The sequence below is a fragment of the Belonocnema kinseyi genome, chromosome 1 (genome assembly GCF_010883055.1).
Source record: "Belonocnema kinseyi isolate 2016_QV_RU_SX_M_011 chromosome 1, B_treatae_v1, whole genome shotgun sequence".
NCBI classification, from domain to species: domain Eukaryota; kingdom Metazoa; phylum Arthropoda; class Insecta; order Hymenoptera; family Cynipidae; genus Belonocnema; species Belonocnema kinseyi.
Genome location: NC_046657.1, coordinates 150,042,895 through 150,068,185, shown reverse-complemented (window position 1 = coordinate 150,068,185; position 25,291 = coordinate 150,042,895). Strand labels below are relative to the sequence as shown.

Sequence of the window (25,291 nt, the reverse complement as noted above, 5' to 3'; positions counted from 1 at the left end):
AAAAAGAAAATAATTGTCAGAAAAAAAAACAGATTTTTCAAAAAGACAGTTAACCAAAAATGTTATTGTTAAAAAAATTAGTTTTCAACTGAAAAAAAAAGTTGCAACAAAAATACCTAATTAATTTTCAACTAAAAAATATGAATTAAAAAATGTAATAGTTAAATTTTCACTTAAAACAATTAATTGAAAAAAAGAATCATTAACCAAAGAAATAATTTTTTAAACAAATAGATGAATTTTGAACGAAAAAGATGAATTTTTAATTAAAAGAGACGAATTTTTATGAAAAATACTTGTATTTTCACCAAATAAATGATTTTTCAACCATAAAGATGAATTTTTAAACAAAAATATTAATTTTCAATGAAGAGACAAATTGTCATATAAAATAATTGAATTTTCAATCAAAAAGGTTAATTTTCAAACAGAAATTTGCTACCAAGAAGGCGAATATTCAACTAAAAAAGAAAATAATTTTCAGCAAATAAATAAAAAAAACGGATTTTTCAACAAGACAGTTAACCAATTTTCAACTGAAAAATATGAATTAAAAATGTAATAGTTAAATATTCAGTTAAAACAATTATTTGAAAAAAAAAGAATCTTTAATAAAAGAAATAATTTTTTAACAAAATAAATGAATTTCGAACGAAAAAGATTAATTTTTAATTAAAAGAGACGAATTTTCATGAAAAATACTTGTATTTTTAACCAAATAAATGATTTTTCAACCAAATAAATGAATCTTGAAACAAATAATTTTCTACAAAAAAGGTGAATACTGAAGAAATTAAAAAATGATGGTATTGTTAAAAAAATAAGTTTTCAACAAACATTTTTTTTTCACTACAAAAAGGAATGTAAAAAAAGGAATAATTAAATATTCAGTTACAACAATTAATTTAAAAATGAATAGTGAAGAAAATCGGATTTTTCCGATTAAAATAGCCATGAAAGTGGTTGTCTCGAAGAAATAAGAATTTCGCAAATCAGCCTTCCGACAAACAAAAATAGGTCAAATTAAAATTTCCCGCTGCAATGCGCGTTGAGGCTTGCGTCGAATTTGTTAGGTTATGTCGTCGCCGAGTGGGTTTCGCGCAGTAGCGACTTTCCCAATCTTCTCGATTACCATTCCCCCCGTAATACATAAAAATGTAATCGGCATTTCGGATGTTTGTTGTGTCTTTCCTTATTTTGCATTAAAAAAAAGTGGTGCGAATCGTACCTTCGAAGAGTACTTTTCTCGGAACAATTCTTCGGAAAGTGGATTCGAATTTTGGCGACAATGCCTTAGGGTTCGGTTCTCGGTTTTGCCCCAAAATAATGTGAGAGAGACGCTCAGCTAACGCTTCTTGCTCGTCTCGGGCCGCGATTGTTGCGGTAGTTGAGAAAAGTTGACACTGAAAATTCGTAATCGGCGAGCAGCGGCAAGTGCGGGAAATTGAGGGAAAAATAGTGAAATATGTTCGGATCGGAACCCTCCTCGCCGTGCCCATCAAGTGGTCCATTGAAGACCTATGTTGTCAAGAAATCACCAATTCGACCGTGCTCAATTCGCCTCTTTAGAGACAAAGACCTAGAACAGCGAATGCCAAAGAAGAGCAAGAAAACGGAAACGAAAGTAAAACTACTTTAAATTACATTCCATTTTTATTTTATTTTACTTTTTTGTTTTTGTTTTGTTTTATTTTTATTATTTTAATGGGTTGATACATCGTTTTGATGAGCGAATAATCGCTTGAAGAGGATGGGAGTTAGTTCGTGACCTGAGTTTGGGTTTTTACGTTTTAATTTAGATTTTATTTGATGATGTCAAAAGGTTCGAGAGTCGGTATGGACATTTATCTTTGCGATTTCACTAAAGTTCTATTTATATACTGGAGCATAATTCCTTTTCTTTTTTATTGATTTTTTTATTTTTATCTTTCCGTAAAAATGGGTTAATGGGGGAAAGTAACTGTGGCAAGTAATTGATTTGCTCTGTATTTATATTTATTTTCCTTTTTTTTTTACAGTTATTTCCTTCTGACAATTATATTTTTAGTAGAAAAAAAGTTCATTGGTTGAAAATTTAACTGTTTTGGTAGAAAAGTAACTTTTGGATAAATACAATTTTTAGGTGATCGGGGTGGCGACTTGGCCGGGAAACTAGGAATTTTATTGACCTGGGAATGACCGGAAATTCAATTAAAAAACCGGGAATTTCAAAATTAAGTATTTTTTTTCTTATCTTTTGATATTGAATATTTTAATTTAAAATTGTCCTCTGGTTGAAAATGTAACTACTTTGTTGAAAATCAGTTTATCATTGTTTTGCTAAAAATTAGAGTATTTGGATGAGAATTGATATTTTGAATTTAAAAATTAAACTAATGTTTCGGAAATGTCTGTACTTTGTGGAAAATTCGCATTTTTTAATATTGATTACTTTAATTTCTTCAATTCTGAAATTTCTTAAGTAATTAAAATTTTTTTATTATTTTAATAAATAATTTTAATCGTTTAAATTTCCTAAATTTTTAAAATTTCTTTAATTCTTTTTTTAATATTTTAATTTCTTTTAAATGAAAACGAAGATGTAATACATTTTATTTTAAAACAAAAATTAAGGAATTAAATATATATCTAAATTATTTATAAGTAAAAGAATATAAATGATTTATTATGAAAATAAATTAAGAATTTACCATTTAATAGAAATTAATTCATTTCTTTTACTGAAAATTTAACTGTTTCCTTTTTAGTTGAATATTAATCTTTTCTAGTTTCGTTGAAAATTAATGTATTTTGTTTAAAAGAAAAAAGCTTTTTTTTGTAGAAAATTATCTTTTTATTGAAAGTTTACAATAATTGCTAGAATTAAAATATTTAATTATATAAAATATATAGATATTAATAATATTAGGATTTTATCAATTTATTTTAATTTATTTTCAGTGAAAACGAAGAATTAATACATTTTATTTTAAAAGAAAAAATTAAAAAATAAAATAAATATAAACTATTTATAAGTAAAAGAATATAAATGATTCATTATAAAAATAAATACGTATATCAAACTTTATTTGCTGAAAATTCAACCAGTTGATTGTAAATTCAAATATTTTATTGCAAATTCTAATTTTTTATAGAAAATTAATCTTTATGTTTGAAAATTCACGTTTTTGGCATAAAATTCAACTGTTTTGGTTGAGAATTCATCATTTAATTAAAATTAATTAATTTCTTTTACTGAAAGTTTAACTGTTTCGGTTTTAGTTGAATATTAATCTTTTCTATTTTAAATTTGAACTATTTGGATGAAACTCTTTCTTTTTTAATTAAAAATTCAACTAAATCGTTGGGAATTAATGTATTTTGTTTAAAAATCGATTTTTTTTTTGTATAAAATTATCATTTTCTTCGAAAGTTTACAGTGATTGGTAGCATTGAAATACTTAATTATATAAAGTATATATTGTTATTAGGATTTTATATAATTATTTTTATTTCTTTTCAATGAAAACGAAGATGTAATGTATTTCCTTCTTTTTTCTTCTTGTTGGGTTAAAATCCAACTATTCGGTAAAAACTTCAATTGTTCAGTTGAAAATTCGTCTTCTTCCGTGGAAAATTAATCTTCTTTGACAATATTTTTTGACAATTTTTCAAATTTTTTATTGAAAATTGAATTATTCTATATGTTGGTTAGATTTTTTTTAAATCGAAAATTCAACTACTTGGTTGAAAATTCATGTATTCATATAACTCTAGTTTAACTTTGTAAAATAATTTTAAACAAATTTTGATATCGATTATTACATTTTGTTCTAAGAATTATTTCTTTTTTTAAATTTTCTGTTAAAAATTAGGTCTTTTTTTGTTGAAGGTTCACCAAGTTAATGAAAATTCATTTATTAAGTTCAAAATTGAACTCTTTAAAAATTAATTTTGTCAAGTAAAAATTCAACCATTCAAGTTAGATATTCAATCATTTTTGTTGAAAATTCATCTCTTCAGTTAAACATTCATGTATTTTATTAAAATTAGTCTTTTCTGTAGAAAATTAATCTCATTTGAAAATTAATTTGTTTGGTCAAAAACGGAACTTTTTCTCTTAAAGATTCACTTTTAATATTTAACCTTTTTTTGTTGAACATTAATTTATTTATATAAAACTGAACTATTTTATTTTTGGTTGAGAATTTATCTATTTTAGTATAAAATTCAATTGCTTATTTATTTTGTTGAGAATTCCTCTTTGTTTTTGGTAGAAAATCAATTCTTTGGTTAAAAAATTATTTCTTTTTTTTTGCTTGAAAATTCTTGTGTTTTTGTTGAAAATTTCATCGAAAACTGAACTATTTTTTTTGCTGAAAATTCATATTTTATGGCCGAAAATTTCATTTTTGTACAGAAATTTCGTCTTTCGCTTGTATTTCATTTTTGTTTTAAAATTTATCTTCATGGTAGAAAATTCGTTTTTTTGCAAATGATTTTTTAAAGTGAAATATTAACTACTTAATTTTAGATTAAAAAAAATTATATTTTTTTACTTCAAAATCCATGTATTTTGTTGAAAATTTGTATTTTTTTGGTGAAATTCAACTGTTTTGTTGGAATTCCGCTAAGTTTCTATTTATATACATGAGCTTAAAGCATTTCCTTATTGATTTTTTTATCTTGCAGTAAAAATGAGTTTATCAGGGAGGCCGTAGGTCAGGGAAAACCTGGAAATCAGAGAAAAATGAAGGAAATTTGTTTGGTCCTTTTATAAAATATTTCTAATTTTTAGTAGAAATTAATCTTCTTGGTTAAAAATTCATCTTTTTGGTTAAAATTCAATTATTTTGTTGAAGATTTGTCATTTTAATGGAACCTGTATCACTTTGTTAAAAAATGTAACTATTTTTTTAACTGAAAATTTAACTTATTGAAGAGTCCGTCATTTTTAATTACAAAATTAATCTCTTTTTGTTGAAAATTTATCTTTTTTAGTTCAAAATTTGCCTCTTTTCGTGGAAATGAATCTGTTGGTTAAAAATTAAACTATTCAAGTTAAAAATTAATAATTCAGGCCTATTCAATATACATTCTATACCTATTTCTGAATAGTCTCAAATTATTTTGAAATATTTCAGGGTATTTTAAAAAATTTCGAGAAATTTTTAATAGATTTCAATAATTTAAAGAGATTTTTAAGATTTTAGAGTTTTTTAAAAAAAATTATAAGGAAATTTTTAAGAGCTTTTACAAGTTTCAGGGGAATAAAAGGATTTGAAATATTTTAGGGAATTTTAACAGATTCGAAGGATTTAAAAAAATTAGTTTTATAAATTTGAAGGGACTTTAAAGTGCTTGGAATATTTTAGGATAAAGGATTTTCTAGAATTTCGGAAGATAAGGAACGATTTTTCAGGACCTATAAGGTTTTAAAATATTTTGCAGGATTTTCTAGGGGTTTTGAAGCTTTTAAGGTAATTTATTAAATTTTTTAGGACCTCAGAAAATATCAGATTTCAGAGAATGTCACGGGATTTTATAATGTTTTAGTGGATTTCAAGAATTTTTTTTCAAATACCTTGGCATTTTCAAGAGCTTTAAAAAATTTAAAAGGATTTCAAAACATTTTAAAGGATTTGAAATTTTTTAGGTTATTTTAAAAAATTACAATTTTTAAGTTTTTAAAGAATTGAAATATTTCAGGATATTTGAAAGGAGTCCAAGAGATTTAGATAACTTCAAGGGATTTCTAAGAGTTTTAATAATGTTAAGGGATTTTAGAATTTTAGTGGATTCCAAAAGAATTTATTCACAAAAAGTTGCGGATTTCGTAAGAGTTCAATGATTTTAAGAGATTTTCAAATATTGGCAATTCATGTGGAATTTGCCCTAAATTCTTATTAATTTATGCGAAATTCCTTACCTTGAAGTCTTAGAAATGTCAAAAAATTCTTTTGAATTCTCTCTAAATTTTTCTAAAGTGATTTTGAACTTACTGAATTAAATTAATTTTTTCATATATTTTTTAATTGTTTTGAATTCACTTAATATATTTCAAAGATAGGATAAGATTTGAAATTATTTTTTGAAACTCACTCTCAATTCTTATTAATTTACCCTGAATTTAAAAAAAATTTGTAATCCTCTTTAATTTTTCAATTCACTTGAATTCTTATTTTACACTAATGCATTCCTGTCGAAAAAATCTAGATGTGTTGTTTTTTTGTTTATTCGTAAACCCAGTTTTTAAACAATTAGAGCATTTGTTGTTCAGCGCTCTGTTGCTCCGTGCCCATAGAAATGGATTTCAAAGTTGTGTAATTAATAAAAAAAACAAAAAATGCACATCGAGATATTTCCGAGACGAATCCAGAGGTGTTTTTACTTTTTTGATGTGACTCTTAGTTTTTTTTTTTTAAATTAATTACACAACTTTGAAATCCATATTTACGGACACGGAGCAAACGAGCGCTGAAGAACAAATGCTCTAATTGTTTAAAAAATGGGTTTACGATAAAACAAGAAAATGCACACCTAGATTTTTTCGAGAGGAATGAATTAGTGCACTTGATTTTTTGATCCGATACATACTTTGTTTATAAAAATTGCAGAAAAATAACATGGCGTAATTGTATTTTTTAAATTAATTACACAACTTGGAAATCCATATCTGTGGCAAACTTCAACGTCGTAAAGTATCCAGGCATTTCGTAAACATTTTTTTAATTCCCTTGAATTTTTCTAAGCTCTTTTCAAATTTCATGAATTCAATTACGCTTTGTCATATTTTTAAATTGTTTTCCAATCATTTTAATTTTTTAAAGTTCACCCTGAATTTTTATGAATTTCATCGACTTCTTTTCATTTACCTTAAATTTCTCTAAATTGATAGCAATTTCACGGAAATTGCATTGAAGTTTTTTAACTGTATATTTAACTATACCATTTTTGGCAGAAAGCTGATCGTTTTTAGTCACAAGCTCAACTAATTGGTTCAAAATTGATATTTTTTGGTTGCAAATTTGAGCTTTTGGTTGAGAATTCATGTATTTAATGAAAAACCGTATTTTTTGTAGAAAATTAAAAAAATTTTGGTTACAAATCCATTTACCTTGTTTGAAAATGCAATATTTTTACTTGAAAACCCTGGAAATCTAAAAAAAGTGAAGGAAAATTGTTTAGTGACCTTTATTTGTTAAAGATTCTTTATTTGACTGGAAAATATATCATTTTGTTTAAAAATGTAACCATTTTTTGAGAATTTTATTTTTTTAAATTATTTTTCAAGTATATTTTTTTTAACTCAAAATTTAACTTATTGAATAGTTCGTCATTTTTAAATAGAAAATTAATCTCTTTTGTTGAAAATTTATCTTTTTTAGTTGAAAATTAGTCTTTTTCCTAAAAATGGATCTTCTTGGTTGAAAATTTAACTATTCCAGTTAAAGATTCATAATTTTAGTAAAAAGCTATTTTTTTGTGGAAACTTCATCTATTGAATATCAATTTTTTTAAACTAAAAATTTGGTTGACACTTTATCTTTCTTCAAATATTCTAGTTAAGATTCCTAATTGCATTAAAAATTCATATACTTGTTTGAAAATAAAACTGTTTGGTTGAAAGTGAAAATATTTGGTTAAAAATTCTTCTAAATTAATAAATAATAAATCAACTTTTTTAACTGAATATTTAACTATACCATTTTTGGCAGAAAACTGATCGTTTTTAGTTACAAGCTCAACTATTTGGTTCAAAATTGATATTTTTTAGTTGAAAATTTAAGCTTTTGGTTGAGAATTTTTTTTACTGAAAATTGAAATTATTGAATAGTCCGTCATTTTTAAGTATAAAATTAATCTCTTTTGTTGAAAATTGATCTTTTCTGGTTGAAAATTCTTTTTTTTTTTTCCTAAAAATGGATTTTCTTGGTTGAAAATTTAACTACTTCAGTTAAAGATTCATAATTTTAATAAAAAATTTATCTTTTTGGTTGAAACTTCATCTATTGAATATCAATTTTTTCCAACTAAAAATTTAGCTATTCATTATTTTGTTGACACTTTATCTTTCTTCAACTATTCTAGTTGAAAATTCCTAATTTTATTAAGAATTCATATTTTTGTTTGAAAATAAAACTGTTTGGTTGAAAGTGAGAATATTTTGTTAAAAATTCATCTAAATTAATAAATAATAAATTAAGTTTTTAACTGAATATTTAATATTATTATTGATTTAATTTTAATTTAATTTAATTTTTAATTTTTCTTTATTTTTTTTATATATTATTTTTTTAATATTCATTCCATTTTTGGCAGAAAATTGATCGTTTTTAGTTACAACCTCAACTATTTAGTTCCAAATTAATATTTTTTAGTTGAAAATTTAAGCTTTTGGTTGAAAATTCTGGTATTTCATGAAAAATCCTATTTTTTAAAGAAAATTAAACAAATTTGCCTGAAAATGCATTTATCTTGTTTAAAAATGCAATATTTTTACTTGAAAACCCTGGAAATCTAAAAAAAGTGAAGAAAAATTGTTTTGTGATCTTTATTTGTTGAAGATTTATCATTTTAGTGAAAAATGTATCACTTTGTTTAAAAATTTAACAATTTCGTTGAGAATTTTATTTTTTTTTCAAATTATTTTTCAAGTATATTTTTTTAACTGAAAATTTAACTTATTAAATAGTTCGTGATTTTAAAGTATAAAATTAATCCCTTTTGTTGAAAATTTATCTTTTTAGTTGAAAATTCGTCTTTTTTTCCTACAAATGAATCTTCTTGATTGAAAATTTAACTATTCCAGTTAGAGATTCATAATTTTAGTAAAAAATCATCTTTTTGGTTGAAACTTCATCTATTGAATATCAATTTTTTTAAACTAAAAATATAAGTATTCATTGTTTGGTTTGACACTATCTTTCTTCAACTATTCTAGTTGTAGATTCGTAATTTTATTAAAAAGTCATACTTTCGTTTAAGAATAAAACTGATTGGCTTAAAGTTAGCTATTTTGTTAATAATTGATCTTTTGGGCTAACAATACATGCCAATTAATAAATAATTAATGAATTTTGTTAATTGTTACTTTAAATATTCCATTTTTGGATGAAAACTGATCGTTTTTAGTTACAAGCTCAACTAATTGGATCAAAATTGATGACACTTTATCTTTCTTCAACTATTCTACTTGAAAATTCCTAATTTTATTAAAAATTCATATTTTTGTTTGAAATTAAAACTGATTGGTTGATTTAATTTAAATTTAATTTAATTTTTAATTTTTCTTAATTTTTTTATATATATTATTTATTTAATATTTATTCCATTTTTAGCAGAAAATTGATCGTTTTGAGTTACAACCACAACTATTTAGTTTCAAATTGATATTTTTCAGTTGAAAATTTAAGCTTTTGGTTGAGAATTCTGGTATTTCATGAAAAATCGTATTTTTTATAGAAAATTAAAAAAATTTGGCTGAAAATGCATTTATGTTGTTTAAAAATGCAATATTTTGAAAAGTTAGAAAGTTGAAATGGTTTAAATTGAATTTCATATATTACCCTTATTAATTAGATCTAAATATACACTGAATTTTAAATATAAGAAGACAAAATAAAAATGTGTTGGAATTATTATTCAAATTCATGAACTTTAAGGGGATTGCGAGGGAATTTTTTTCTCTAGGATTTGAATTGATACCGCCTTAATATTACATACTGTTTTTAGGAAATTTTTAAATGTAAATTTTCTTTTTAGGATGCCTTAATTCTGCAGCGTTTAGTTCTGCAAACTAAATTACAACTAAGCGAGGATGAGGAAAGTGTTCCCGACGTGGGAGCGGCCGTACAGGAAATATTGGCCACGATATTTACAGCATTGTATAACCATCAGGATGAAGAAGGAAGATGTTATTCCGATTCTATGGCGGAGCTTCCCGAGCACGATATTGTTGATGGAAAAAAGTAAGGAATATTTTTCATCTTGAGGTTTAAAATCATCAAATAATTAGGAACAGTACTTGCATTTTTCAGGGTGGCCGTTTTTTAAATATAGAATTAAATTGTTAACTTTTACAATTATGATATTATTCAGTTTTCAATGCATAATTTGAAAATCGTGTACTTAAAAAAATTCTCCATTTTAGATTTTTAATCTTAAGCTTACATTTTTAATTTAAAGCATTTTAAAATGCAGTTTTATGGACTTTAACAATCAAAAGCGTTTAAAATCAAAGATTTTTTTATGTAGAACATTTTTAGTGGATGGGCTGTGAATATAAATTAATTAATGATTTTTCAAATTGAATTGCACTTAAGATTTAAATTTTAGAAACTTTTTGCAATTTTAAAACAACTTTTAAATAATATATTCAGAATCAAAGGCTTTTATTAAATTTAAAATATTATTTCGCTCTAAAATATTCCATTTTTAACCCATGCAATTTGAAATTTTCTAATGAAGATAAAGAACAATTATAAATTAAATATTCAGAACTAAACACAAAAAAGGTCAAGTTTGTACGTTAAATTTTAATTCTTCTATTTAAAGAATTTAATTTTTAAGTTAAATTGTTGAATTTTTGTGTATAAATGACAATTGAACGCCGGTTATTTTTAGGCAAAATTCGGCTAAATTAAAGATATTCCGAAGGCTTTTTAAGAATTTTAAAAGACTTCAGAAGAGTAAAAACATTTTCTAGAAAAATTGAAAATTATTTTTTATTTAAAAGAAATTAATTTTCAGAGAATTTCTAAACAGATTTAGAAAGATTTACAAAATGATTGAACATTGATGTAGGAGATTTTAAAGAAATTTTTTTATGTAACAGGATTAAATAAAAAATTTCAGGAATAATTCGAATTATTCTAAAAGATGTTTAGATGTTCTGAGCAAATTTGAAAAATAATTTCATATTTGAAAAAATGTAAAATATTTCAATGTTTCAAGATTTTGAAGCATTTTAAGGATTTTCAAAACTATTTAAAATTAAATTAATTTAATATAGTTTTTAATTTAAGAAGTGTTCAGTTTACAAAAAAATATAATTGTTCAACTTTTAATGTTTCTAGTCTAAAATTGCTTAAAATGATATTTAAAAAAATTTAAATTTAATGATTGCTTCTTTAATTTAGAGAATTAAAAATGACAACGCGGATTAATATTTTTGGAACTGAATCTACATCTTTTGAAATCCATAATTTATAAAAGTTAAAAAAATTTAATTTGGCAGTCTTAACTGCATTTAATTTAATATCATTCAGTTGCAAAAAATGTAAGTAGCTTCCGTTTTTTAGGTGTAAATGATTGAACATTGAATACAAAATTATGGAATCCAAAAATGTTTAAACTTCAATTTTAAAAGTTTAAAATTCAATTTTTTCGTTTTGAATGCTTCAATTTGTAGCTCAATTTTTATTACTTCAAATGGAACATTTTTTGGCTTCAGAGTTCGATTCTTTAAATTTCATTGACCATGAAAAATGCTTGTGAATCGGCAAAAAACCGTGAATTTTTTCCTTCGATTAAAACGGCCACTCTGGTTTTGCAAAAAATTTCTCTTGACGATTATATTTTTAGTTAATAAATTTTATTATTTGGTTAAAAATTTAGTGATTTCGTATAACATTAACCTTTTGTTTAAAATTTATATTTTTTGCTGATAAGTGAACTGAAATATTTTTTTTTTGTATGAAAACTACATTTTCCGAAAATTTGTCCTTTTGAATTACAAAGTTCATATTTTTAGTAGAAACATTGTATTATTTTAAAAAGAAAATGCAAATTTTTTGTTGAAAGTTCAATTATTTCTTAGAAAATTGGCATTTTGTTTAAAATTTGTACTTTTGCGTTGAAAAGTCCATTCAAATTTTTTGGATGAAAATCAACTTTTTTTTTCGAAAATTTGTCTCTCTGATTTAAAAATTCACCTGCTATAATAGAATTTTCATTTTTCTTGGATAAAAATGCAACTATGTGGTTAAAAATTCAACAATTTTCTTAAAAAGTCATATTTTTTGGTCGAAAATTCAACTATTTAGCAGAAAATTAACCTACTGTTTACAATTCTTATTTTGGTGTTGGAAAGTGAACTGAAATTTTCCTTGGTTAAAAATTCAACTATTTTTTTAAGGTTTGATTTTCTAAATTCATTTCTTTTAGAAGAAATTTCAGCTTTATTGAATAAAAATGCTCCTGTTCGGTTTAAAATTGAACTTTTTTTCTTCTAAATATTGCATTTTTGATTTAAAAATTCAACTTTTTCAGTAGAATTTTTATTTTTCTTGGATAAAAATACAACTATTTGTTTTAAATTTCAACAATTTTGTTGAAAAATTATTTTTTTGATTGAAAATTTGTCTTTTTGTATTAAAATATTAATTAATTCTTAGAAAATTTACTTTTTGTTTAAATTTGTGAAAATTCAATTTTTCAATTTTTTATTTAAAAATTTGTCTTGTTGTTTAAAGCGGAATTTGATCCTTCTTGGAAAAAAATTCAACTCTTTGGTTGAAAATTCTATTGTTTTGTTAAAAATTATTCCGTAGAAAATTGTCTGTTTGTTGAAAATTTATATTTTCTTGTTGAAAAATGAATTGAAATCTTTTCTGAATGAAAGTTCAATTAAAAAAAAAATGTGTCGTTTTTCTTTTTAAATTCAACTATTTTTTTTTGAAGGTCTTATTTTCTACATTCATTTCTTTTAGAAGAAATTTCACATTTATTGGATAAAAATGCTACTGTTTGGTTGAAAATTGAACTATTTTTTTTAAATATTGCATTTTTTAATTAAAAATTCACCTATTTCTGTAGAATTTTGATTTTTCTTGGATAAAAATGCAATTATTTGGTTGAAAATTCAACAATTTAGTTGAAAAGTCGTATTTTTCGTAGAAAATGTACTTTTTGTTTTAATTTAATATTTTCTGTGTTGAAAAGAGAACTGAAATTTTTTCAAGATAAAAAATCAACTATTTTCTTGCATTTTTTTTGTTTAAATTAAAAATTCATCTATTTTAAGAGAAATTTGATCTTTCTTGGATAAAAATGCAACTGTTTAGTTGAAAATGAAACTATTTTGTTAAGACATATATTGGTTGAAAATTGTAATGTATTTGTTAACAATTTTACCGTTTTGTTGAAATTTTAATTATTCCGTGGAAAATTTACTTTTTGTTTGTTGAAAATTCATCTCTTTGTTTGAAGGTTTAACTATTTTGTAGAAAATTAATATTTAAATTATAAATTCTACTTTAGTGAAAAGCCTTTTTTTGGTTTAAAATTAATTTTATAACTAAAACTGGAATTTGAATATTAATGATCAGGGAAAATGAAAAATTGGTCAAGGAAATATCAAGGAATTTTGAAACGAAGTTCTCCAGGGTGGCGATTAGGCAGATGATTTCAAATTCTTGGTTTTTTCTGGTCAAGTTTTTTAATATTTGCGGGCAACTTTCAATTTTTAACCTAACTGTTGAATTTTCAACAAACAAAAAAAAATTAAAAATTATTAAAAAAGATCAGAAATAAGATGAATTTTTAACTGGAATAATTGAAATTTATGCCATAAAGATTAATTTTCACACAAAAAAAACTAATTTTTTTCACAAAATACATCCATTTAAAAAAAATAAAAAATAGTTTATTTTAGAGATAAAAAATATCAATTTTCAATCAAAAATAGAAAAGTTAAATTTTTTACTGGAATAGTTAAATTTGTATTTAAAAATATTGATCTTAAGCAACGTAGTTTAATTTGCAACCACAGATGAATTTTCAACAAAAAAATAATTTTTAATGAAAGAGTTCAACTTTTAACCAAGTAGATGAATTTTTATCTAAAAAAGAAATGAATTCGATACGAACAAAATAAAAAAATTTGAAAATTATAATTCAAAAATATTTTTATTTTTTGAATTCTTTTTCTACTCTAAAAACTACTTTAAGTACTTTCTTTATCTAGAATTTGGAATGAGAGCATCTTCAAATTGTGAGAGATTTTGATTTGGATACATTTTTTTAAATTCCTTTCTTCAACCGAGATATGAATATTTAAAAAAATCCTTTTTAACTAAAGAAATGAATTTTTAAGAACAGAGTTTAAATTTCAATTATGTTATTTTATTTCCAATTTAAAAGATGAATTTTCAACTAAAATGATAAATATTTAAATGGAATAATTGAATTTTTTACCGAGAAGATTTTTTCAAAGAAAAAGTTCCTTTCGTACAAACAAAAATTGATATTTTAAAATTTTAATCAGGTTTCAACCAAAATTATAAAATTAAATTTTCAGTCAAAAAATTAATGTTCAAGAAATAAGATGAATTTGCAACTAAAATGATGAATCTTCAACTGGAATAATTGAAATTTATACCAAAAAGATGAATTTTCAACCATAAAGATTAATTTTCTACAAAAAGCTGAATTTTCCACAAAATACATCAGTTTTCAAACAAAAAAATTCTATTTTAAGATAAAAAATATCAATTTTCAATAAAAACTAGAAAAGTTCAATTTTCTACTGGAATAGTTAAATTTGTATTAAAAAAAATTGATTTTAAACAAAGTAGTTTAATTCTGGAATAATCGAAATTTTTCACAAAAAAGCCGAATTTTCCACAAATTACATCAATTAAAAAAATAGTTTCTATTTTGAAATAAAAAATATCAATTTTCAACAAAAATTAGAATATAATATTTTCTGCTCAAAATCTAATTCGTAACCAAGAAATATTGCATTTTCAGCAAAGTAATTAAATTTTCTACTGGAATAGCTAAATTTTTATTTAAAAAAATTGATTTTCAACCAAAAGAAAAATAAATTTTAACGAAATAGTTTAACTTTTAACCAAGTAAATGAATTTTTAACTAAAAAGTATATAATAATAATTCGCAACGAACAATATAACCAAATTTGAAAATTATAATTCAGAAATATTTTTATTCTTTGAATTCTGCTTCTACTCTAAAAACTACTTGAAGTACGTTCTTTATCTAAAATTTGGAAAAGGGAACCAAAACTAATTTTTCAATCAAATAGCTCATGTAATTTAACCAAAGAAATGAATTTTTTATTTAAATAATGAATTTTCAACTAATAAAATTAATTTCGAAGAAAAAAGTTGAAATTTAAACCATGCAATTTTATTTTCAACTAAAATGATAATTATGAAAATGGAATACTTGAATTTTTAACCGGAAAGAAGAATTTTTCAAAGAAAAAATTATTTTCTACAAAAAATCGATTTTTTAACAAAATACGTGGATTCTCAACGAAATAATTGAATTTTCAATTAAAAAGACAAGTTTTTCATCCACATTGTTGAATTTTTAACGAGAAAAGATGAATTTCTTACTTAAATGATAAATGTTTAACTGGAATACCTGTATTTTTAACAGAAAAGAAGATTTTTTTATACAATAAAATTAACTTTCTAAGAAACAGAGATAAACTTCTATGAAAAATCGATTTTCAACTTATTAGTTGAGTTTTTAATTAAAAAATACCATTTTTTCAATCAAATTGAATTTCGAACTAGAAAAGATGAATTTTTAACTAAAAAGAAGACTAATTTCAAACAAAGTACATGCATTTTCAAATAAATAGTTCAATTTCAAATTAAATTGATGAATTTTCAACCAATAAAATTACTTTCTAAGAAAAGAGTTTAAATTTGAACCATGTAATTTTATTTTAAATCTAAAAGTTTGAATTTTCAAACTAAAATGATAATTATTTAAATAGATTACTTGAATTTTTAACAGAAAATAAGAATTTTTCAAACAAAAAAAGTTTACTTTGTAAAAAAAAAATTGATTTTTTAACAAAATACGTGGATTTTCAACGAAATAGTTGAATTTTCATCCAAAAACTAAAAAAAATTATAATCAAAAATGAATTTTCAAGCAATAAGATGAATTTTCAACTGGAATAATTAAAATTTATACCAAAAAGACGAATTTTCAAAATGCATTTTCAGCAAAGTAGTTGCATTTTTTAAAATGGATTAGCTAAATTTTGAGTAGAAAAAATTGATTTTCAATCAGAGATGAATTTTCAATTAAAATGATGGAACTTCAACCAAAAAAAAATTAGTTTTTCACGAAAGAGTTTAAATTTTAACCAAGTAGATGAATTTTTAACTTAAAAACATTAAATAAATTTGCAAAGAACAATATAACCAAATTTGAAAATTATAATTCAAAAATTTCAAATTGTTACGGATTCTGACTAGGAAGAGGGATTTTTTTAAATTCCTTTCTTCTTTATCCGAATTATTATGATAATATTATGATCCTTTTTGGTTGAAAAAATTCGTATTTTTATTGAAATATAAATTATGACATTTTTTAGTTGGGAATTTATCTTTTTAGGATGAAAATTCAACTATTATGTTGAAAATATAAGTATTTTGGTTAAAAAGCCATATTTTATAGCATAAATAATTTTTGTTTTGTTTAAAGTAAATTAATAAATTTAAAAAGAAAGTTAAATTTTTATCTGAAATACTGTTTTATTCCGTTTGTAAAAAAAGATTTGATCTTAAAATTATTACAAGATTAAAATGCTGATATATGAATATTATTATTAAATTTAATATTATTATAATCCTTTACGTAAGTATTATTAAAGTACGGCCCTCCAATGATAGAATCTTTAAAAAAAAATGAAAAAAATGGATATTTTAGGATTCGCGGTTTGTCATTGGATCTGATAAAGCGAAGATTGGACAAGGGCGTCTATAAGAGGCTCGATCGATTCCAAGAGGATGTCTTTTCGTGTTTGGAAAGAGCACGAAAATTGTCCCGCACGGACTCGCAGCCCTTCGAGGACAGTGTGGAACTCCAGGCATTTTTCTTGCGCACCCGAGACGATGTCACTCGAAGTGGTGATCTTTTGCATTCTCCAGCTCTCAACTATACGCTCCTCGATCTGTCAGCACAAGTTGCTGAACTCAAGCGTGTCAAAGTTGAGCAGGAAATGTCCATGCCGGCCGAGGACGAAAGCTGCGACGGGAACGATAAAGTAAGTTTCAAATCAAACTTATTTTTACACCTCCCTTTTTTTTGTGTGTGCAAAATTCCACTTTTTTTTCGAAAAATTTGATCTTTTTCTTACATCTTCTCCTTAAATATTCTACGTTTGAGAAAGCAATATTTGAATTGCGCGGGAAATTTCAGACCGGAAACCAGTTCTGAGTTTGAATGGTAAAATTTGAACTTTATTTCTTTTTTTTATTTATCATTATTATTTAAATTTTGTTTTTCAATCTTACCAAGAAAAAATGTACAAATGCTTACTTGGCTTCGAAAATTCCCGACAGAGAATCCACTGGATGACTATTATCAATTTTCTTCAATTTTCAACAGTTGATAATTTATTTATTATTATTTAAATTTTGTTTTCAATCTTGCCAAGAAAAAATGTACAAATGTTTACTTAGCTTCGAAAATTCCCGACAGAGAATCCACTGGATGACTATTATCAATTTTCTTCAATTTTCAACAGTTGATAATTTATTTATTATTATTTAAATTTTGTTTTTCAATCTTACCAAGAAAAAATGTACAAATGTTTACTTGGCTTCGAAAATTCCCGACAGAGAATCCACTGGATGACTATTATCAATTTCCTTCAATTTTCAACAGTTGATAATTTATTTATTATTATTTAAATTTTGTTTTTCAATCTTACCAAGAAAAAATGTACAAATGTTTACTTGGCTTCGAAAATTCCCGACAGGGAATCCACTGGATGACTGTTATCAATTTTTTAAATCAATTTTCTTCAATTTTCAACAGTTGATAATTTAATTACCAATTTTCTTCGATTTTTAACATTTGAAAATTCAAGGATCAATTTTCAACAATTTTCTACAATTCGACTCATTTTTTAATAGTTTAAAATTAATTTTTTAATTCTGTTCAATTTATAAGCGTTAACAATTGAAACAAAATCATTTTTGATTTTTAACAGTTGAAAATTTAACTCCCAATTTTCTTCCATTTTTAACAGTTGATAACTTAATTATCAATTTTCTTCTGCTTTTAACATTTGGAAATTCAATTTTCAACAGTTAATAGTTTAATTATCAATTTTCAACCATCTTCTTCATTTTTTAAGTGTTGACAATGGAAAAAAATCATTTTTAATTTCCAAAAAATAAAAATTTAATAATGAATTTTCTTCAATTTTTAAAAGCTGAAAATTTAATTATCAATTTTCTTTCGCTTTTTACATTTGAAAATTCAATTTTCAACATTTGCTAATTTAATTATCAATTTTCAACAATTTTCTTTATTTTTTCAGTGTTGACAATTGAAAAAAAATCATTTTTAATTTTCAACAATTAAAAACTCAATAATCAATTTTCTTCAATTTTTAAAAGCTGAAAATTTAATTATCAATTTTCTTCCGCTTTTAATAGTTGAAATTTCAATTTTCAACCGTTGAAAATTTAATGATCAATTTTCAACAATTTTCTTCCGTTTTGAGATGGTTGACCATTCAATTTTTAATTCTGTTAAATTTGTAGGTTATAACAATTGAAAAAAAAAATCATTTTTAATTTTCAACAGTTGAAAATCCAATTGTTGAAAATTAAACAAAATACAAAATTCAACTGTTCTAAATTGAAGGAATTTTCAACATGAAAATTCAATCGTTCAAAATTAAGCAAAATTCAATTTTCAACTTTATGAATTTGAAGAAAGTGGAATTTTAATAGTAGAAAAAATCCAACACTGCAAAATTGAATTATTAAATCTTGAAAATTTTTAACTATTCAGAATTTGGAAAAAATTGATAATTCAAATTTCAAATTTTAGTAACGGAAGTAAATTGATTATTAAATTATCAACTGTTGAAAATTGAGGAAAATTGATCATTGAATTTTCAACTGTTAATAGTTAAAAACGTTTTTTTCTCAATTGTCAATATTTAAAAATTGAATAGAATTAAAAATTGAATTTCCAATCATTAAAAATGGAAGATAATTGAATTTTAAAATGTTAAAAATAAAAGGAAATGTATAAAAATTAAAAATGTTTTTTTTTCCCTCAATTGTAAACACTTCAACATTGAACAGAATTAAAAGTTAAATTTTCCACTTTTAAAAATGGAAGAGAATCGTTGAAAATTGAAGTAAATTGATAATTGAATTTTCAAATGTTAGAAACTGAATTTTCAACTCTTGAAAATTGAGGAAAATTGGTCACTGAATTTTCAAGTGTTGAAAATGAAAAATGGATTTTTTTAAATTGTCAACACTTAAAAATTGTTGAAAATGGATGATTAAATTTTCAAACGTTGAAAAATGGGAAAAAACTTTATAATTGACCAACGGTTGAAAGTGGTTGAAAATCGATCATTGAATTTTCAACAGTTGAAAATTAAAAATGTTTTTTTTTTCAATTCTCAACAGTTAAAAATGGAAGTTTTAACTATTAAAAAATTATTAAAATTGTTATAAATTGACTATTAAATTTTCAAGTTTTAAAAATGGGAGAAAATTGATAATTAAATTATCAACTTTTGAAAATTGAGGAAAATTGGTCATTGAATTTTCAAGTGTTGAAAATTAAAAATGGATTTTTTCTTCAATTGTCAACATTTCAAAATTGAACAGAATAAAAAATGGAATAAAGTAGTTGAAAACGAATAATCATATTTGCAAATGTTGAAAAATGGAAAAAACTTTATAATTAAGTTACCAACGGATAATTAAATTTTTAAATGTTAAAAGGGCAAGAAAATTGATAATTAAATTATCAACTTTTGAAAATGGAGGAAAATTGGTCATTGAATTTTCAAGTGTTAAAAATTAAAAATGGATTTTTTTCTTCAAGTGTCAACGCTTAAAAATGAAACAGAATTAGAAATTGAATTTTCAATTATTAAAAATTGAATTAAATTGTTGAAAATTGTGGAAACCTTTAAAAATTGAATAAATGTGTTGAAAATTGAAGAAAATTGATAATTGGATTGTCAAATGTTAAAAATGGAAGAAAATTGCTGAAACTAGGCTAAATCTAGTACAGCAAATAGTAATTCAATAACTGTGTATTATATTAATCATTCAATCCAAAATAAGAATATTAATAAAATGTCAGACTTAAAGAAAAGTTATGAATAAAGTGAATGACCACATGAAGTTAAGTTCGCAGGCAAACAATATAATTCTTAAGCGCGGATTTCAAGATATTGATTTTCCAACAAAAATTGATCCTTAATATATCAACTGTTGCAAATTGATGAAAATTGATAATTGAATTTTCAAGTGTTGTAAATTAAAAATGGATTTTTGTCTTCAATTGTCAACATTGAAAAATTGAACAGATTGAAACATTGTATTTTCAATCGTTGAAAGTGGAAGAAAATTGATAATAATTGTAAAGGTCAAATTTTAGAAATGACAAAAAATTGATAATAAAGTTATCAACTGTTGAAAATTGAAGGAAATTGATAATTAAATTATTATTATGAAGATAAATAAATGGACTTGTGAAAATATTATTTATTTGTTTTCGCACAGGAATCAGAGTCTAATTCGAATACGGGTGGAACGAGTAATGGCGATGGGGCGACGATGAGTTTCAACCAGGAGGTATATCGAGCCGGGGATTTTGCCTATGTGGAACCAAGTGAACGAGGAATGGAGTACAGTGTTGTGTTGATCGAGCGACTCTGGACGAATGCCGAGGGCCAGCAGATGCTCTACGGAAATCTCTTTTATCGTCCGAGCGAAACGTACCACGTTGCCTCGAGGAAGTTTCTCGACAAGGAGCTATTCAAGAGCGACGCTCACATCGCAGTTCCCCTCGCCAAAGTCGCCGGCAGATGTTGCGTTCTCAGCGTCAAGGACTATTTCCGAATGGTGCCGGAGAGCTTCCCCGAGAAGGATGTCTATGTTTGCGAGTCGAGGTACTCGACCAAGGCCAGATCCTTCAAGAAGATCAAGAACTGGAACTTTGATCCGGATCATCTGAAGCTTGTGCCTCGCGAGAAATTGCTCGATCCGAAAAGAGTCATTTCCGTCTACAAGGAGAGACTTGAGAAGCACAAGGAAGAAATTGCCGAGTTGGAGGAGGGCGAGAAACTAATTGAAAAGGATAAACCTGTGAGTATATCTTCTATTTTATTTCCTATATTAAGGGCATTTTATACTTTGAAAATTATCGATTTTACCAGTTTTAGGTTCCCCCGGCTTTTTTTTTTCTAGAATAATAAATATTTTGTCTTAAAAATTTGAGAAATGATGCGAAAATGCCAAAGGACGGCCCTGCACACTTTTTTTGTGAATTAATTCGAAAAAATTTTAGTTTTGCTAAAAACGTTTGTATATATTTTAAGGTTATGTGTGTCACAGTTCTCCCGAGCGTTACTTTTTCACCTTTTTCTCCTATTATGGGGTTTCTCATCTTTTGTCACCTTTTTTTTCAATTGAAAAAGTAACATTTTATTCAAAATTACAACTTGCGGACCAAATACAGTTTTGATTACACTTTCCTGATCGACGAATCTTGAACCAAATGATCGAATTTTCAAGCAGGGGAGATTAAACTTCAACCAGGAAGAGTTGCATTTTAAAAAATAATTTTTAATTTGAAAATATGAATGATTTTCAACCAAATAGTAGAATTTCTAACCAAGAGATGAATTTTTAGCCAAAAGGTGATTTCTTTTTTAGCAAATAGTTGAATTTTTGCCACCCAAACAGACGATTTTTTAAGTAAAAGAAAAATTTCAATCCAAAAAGGATGAATTTTCGAAAAAAATATGTCTTCTTAACAAAATAGTTGAATTGAGATTAATTCTGGAACAGAAATATGATACTTTTTTTTTTTTTTATCAAAAGAACTAACTTTCACTCAAAAATGATAAATTTTAAACCAAATAATAGATTTTTGGAACCAAGAAATTTATTTTAAATAAAAAAATGTGACTTTTTAAGAAACTAGTGGAATTTTCAATAAAATAATTAAACTTTCAATGAATTTGTGGAGTTTTAAATTAAACAGCAAAAATATAATATTAGACTTCAATAAAAATGATTAACTCTCTAACATAAAAGGTGAATTTGTGACAACTAATAAAGAAAAAGATTTTTCCACCAAAAGATACATTTTCAACCAAAAAATATTAATTTTCTACAAAAGTATAAATTTTTGACCTAAAAGGATGACTTTTTGAAAAAAATCGTTGAATTTTCACCAAAAAAATATGTTTTTCAAGTAGAAGAGATTATTTCTTAAACAAAAATACAATAATAGACTTTTCAAATTAAAGGAATTAATTTTAAATAAAAAAAAAATAAATTTTCAATAAAAAAAATATGAATCTTTTACAAAAATATAAATTTTCGACCAAAAAGGATAAATTTTACAAAACAATCGTTGAATTTTAACAAAAAGTATGTTTTTTAATTCAAAGAGATTATCTCTTAAACAAAAATACAATAAGAGACTTTTCAAATAAAACGAATTAATTTTCAATCAAAAAAGATAAATTTTCAATTTAAAAAATATGAATCTTTTACAAATGTATAAATTTTCGACCAAAAACGATGAATTTTTCAAAACAATCGTTGAATTTTAACAAATAATAGACTTTTTAAATAAAAAGAATTAATTTTCAACGAAACAATATAAATGTTCGACCAAAAACGATTACTTCTTAACAAAAGACTTTAATTTTTAACAAAATAATTACATGTTTGATTTAATAGTAGAATTTGTAACCAAAAAGTAGAATTTTTAACCAAAAAAATAATTCATTAAAAATTCCCACTACATGGTTGAGAGTTTGAAGAATTTTTTCAAATTTAACGTTTTTTTCGTTAAAGATTCATAATCTTAGTTGTAATTTCGTTTTTTTGTTAAAAACTAAAATTAACAATTCTTTTTTTTTTGTAAAAATATTGTTTTTTAACTGCAAATTCAAATATTTTGTTAAAAAAGTCAACTGATTAATTGTAATTAAACTTTTTTGTTGTTATTTCATGTTCTCGTTTTCAAAATAAAATTGTTTTATAGAGAATTAGGCTTCTTGGCATGAAAACACATTTCTTGGTTAAAATTTTGGTTTTATTTTCAAATAAGAATTTTAAGTTTTAAAGATTTTAAAATGTGGGTTAAAAGAATATGGAAGACTTTGAAACCATTTTTTTTTTTAATTTTTCAAGATTTACAAATTTTGTAGATAAACTGAATTGTCTCAGGGTGTGAAAAAAAGTTGTTGAAATTCATGGGAGATTTTTTAATTTTCAAAAAGGGATTGAAAAATTTTAGAGCAAAATTTTGCAATTTTGTCATATTACATAATTTTAGAAAAAATTTTGAATAAGTTTAAGAGATATTCAAAAGTTTTGAAACGATTCAAAAATAATTAAAACTTGTAAAGTTTTTTTTCTAAATTTTGTATTCGTGTGAAAGTTTTAAATATTTTTCTATTTTGAACAATGAAGTATAAGAGAAAATTGAAAAAGGTCTTTAAACATAACAAACGATTTTCTAAAATCTCTAAAAATTAGTTTAGAAGATGTTAAAGCAAAATGTTTCAATTTTATAAGATTGCAAAATGAAAACGAACAAAAATCAGGCAAATTTAAGAAATATTTAGTAGAAATGAAAATAATTTTGAAAGTTTTCAAAAGAATAAACAAATTTTCTTAAAATTGCTGGGAAAATTTCGAAGATAGGAAGGTAATTTTTTTTTTTTTTTAATTTGGAGACTGGAATTTTTCATAATATTTTGTAAAATCCTATATAATAAAACAACTTCTTTAAAATTTTCTAGATTCTTTTCTGATACCCTTAAAATATTTAAAAATCTTCTACATTTTCTCAAGAATCTTATGAAAATTATGTTTCCATAAATTTGAAAGCAAGATGATAATACTTATTTTCTTGTTCTCAATTTCAGAATTTAATTTCAACATTGATTTATTATAACATTTCGAAAAATAATTTTCCATTAATTTAAGTGTTGCCAAAGATAAAAATATATTCGTTAACGGTCTTTCTTTAAGAGTGACATACAAATTTTTTAATATTTTAGCGTTGTTACAAAGTCTGATTGATTAAAAAATATCACATTCAAGAGAATTTTTTTTTTTTTTTTAATTTTATAAATTGTTGTCAAAGTTTCCTGTAGATGGGTAAAAGACTTGCAAATTATCTAAATAAAATTTTTTATTTTGATGAAAATTCGAAAAGTTTATATACTTTTCAAAATTTGAAAATTTTCAAAAAATAGAAAAAATAATTTTTTTTATAGATCCGAAAATTTCATTTGAAGTTTTCACCAGATACCAAATATATTTCAAAAATATTCTACCCTAATTTTTCGATTAGCCCAAAATTTAACAAATTACAGCATTTTCAAAATTTTCAATTTTTTTTTTAACTTATAAAAATTGTTGTAAAAGTTTCTCATAGATGGGCCAAATACTTGCAAATTATCCAAATAAAATGTTTAATTTCTATGAAAACTGTAAAAGTTATATACTTTTCGAAATTTTTCAAAAAATAAAAAAAAATGATTTTTTTCATAAGACCAAAAATTTTATTCAAAATTTTCAGTAGATACCAAATACTTTTCAAACTATTCTAGCCGAGTTTTTTGATTAGCACAAAATATAAAGAATTAGAGCTTTTTCAACATTTTACGACAATTTTTGAATTAAAAAAAAAAATTTAATCACCTCGAATCTTTGAAAATCTGACTAATTTCTAACCAAAAAGGTGACTAATGATAACAAACAAATTCAAATGAATTTATTGAAAAAGAAATCGAATAAATCCATTTATTTCAGTAAACTTTGAGTGAATTTAGAATAATTGAAGGGAAATGAGAAAAATTCGATGTATTTTATAAAAAAAATGAAGCTGAATTTAAACAGCAATCAAGTGAATTTAAATCAATTGAAAAATATGAGAAAATTCTTCGAATTCAGTAAATTTGAAATGCGTTCAGAAAAACTAAAGGGACATTCAAAAGAATTAGGTGAAATGCTTACGAATTTAAGGTGAGTTTACAAGACATCAATATGAATGAAAGAGAACATAAAAAAAGGCAATTGAATTGAGTAAAATTAAGTGAATTTAGAAGAATTCAAAAAAATGTACAAGAATTCAGGGCGAATTCCAAATAAAGTTCCCAAACATATTTGGGAATATCTTTATAATTTTTTGAGAAACCTAAAATGTGGGTCCGGATGCAATAAGGGCACATAAAATTTTTTCGTGCGAAAACGAAGTCCCCTGGAGGCTTTAGAAAAAATTTTCGAATTTTAATTTTCAA

The 25,291-nt window shown here is 23.8% G+C and overlaps 1 protein-coding gene across 9 annotated transcripts in view; it reads left to right on the top strand.

Annotated features, from left to right (window-relative positions):
* LOC117168666 (protein polybromo-1) overlaps positions 1–25,291 on the top strand; it is a 149,023-nt gene that overhangs the window by 70,558 nt on the left and 53,174 nt on the right. For all 9 annotated transcript variants that reach the window (XM_033354525.1, XM_033355018.1, XM_033354862.1 and 6 more), the window contains exons 14-16: positions 9,745–9,950; positions 16,678–17,014; positions 20,523–21,107. In XM_033354525.1, the coding sequence (XP_033210416.1) occupies positions 9,745–9,950; positions 16,678–17,014; positions 20,523–21,107 (1,128 nt within the window). The remainder of the gene's footprint in view (positions 1–9,744; positions 9,951–16,677; positions 17,015–20,522; positions 21,108–25,291) is intronic.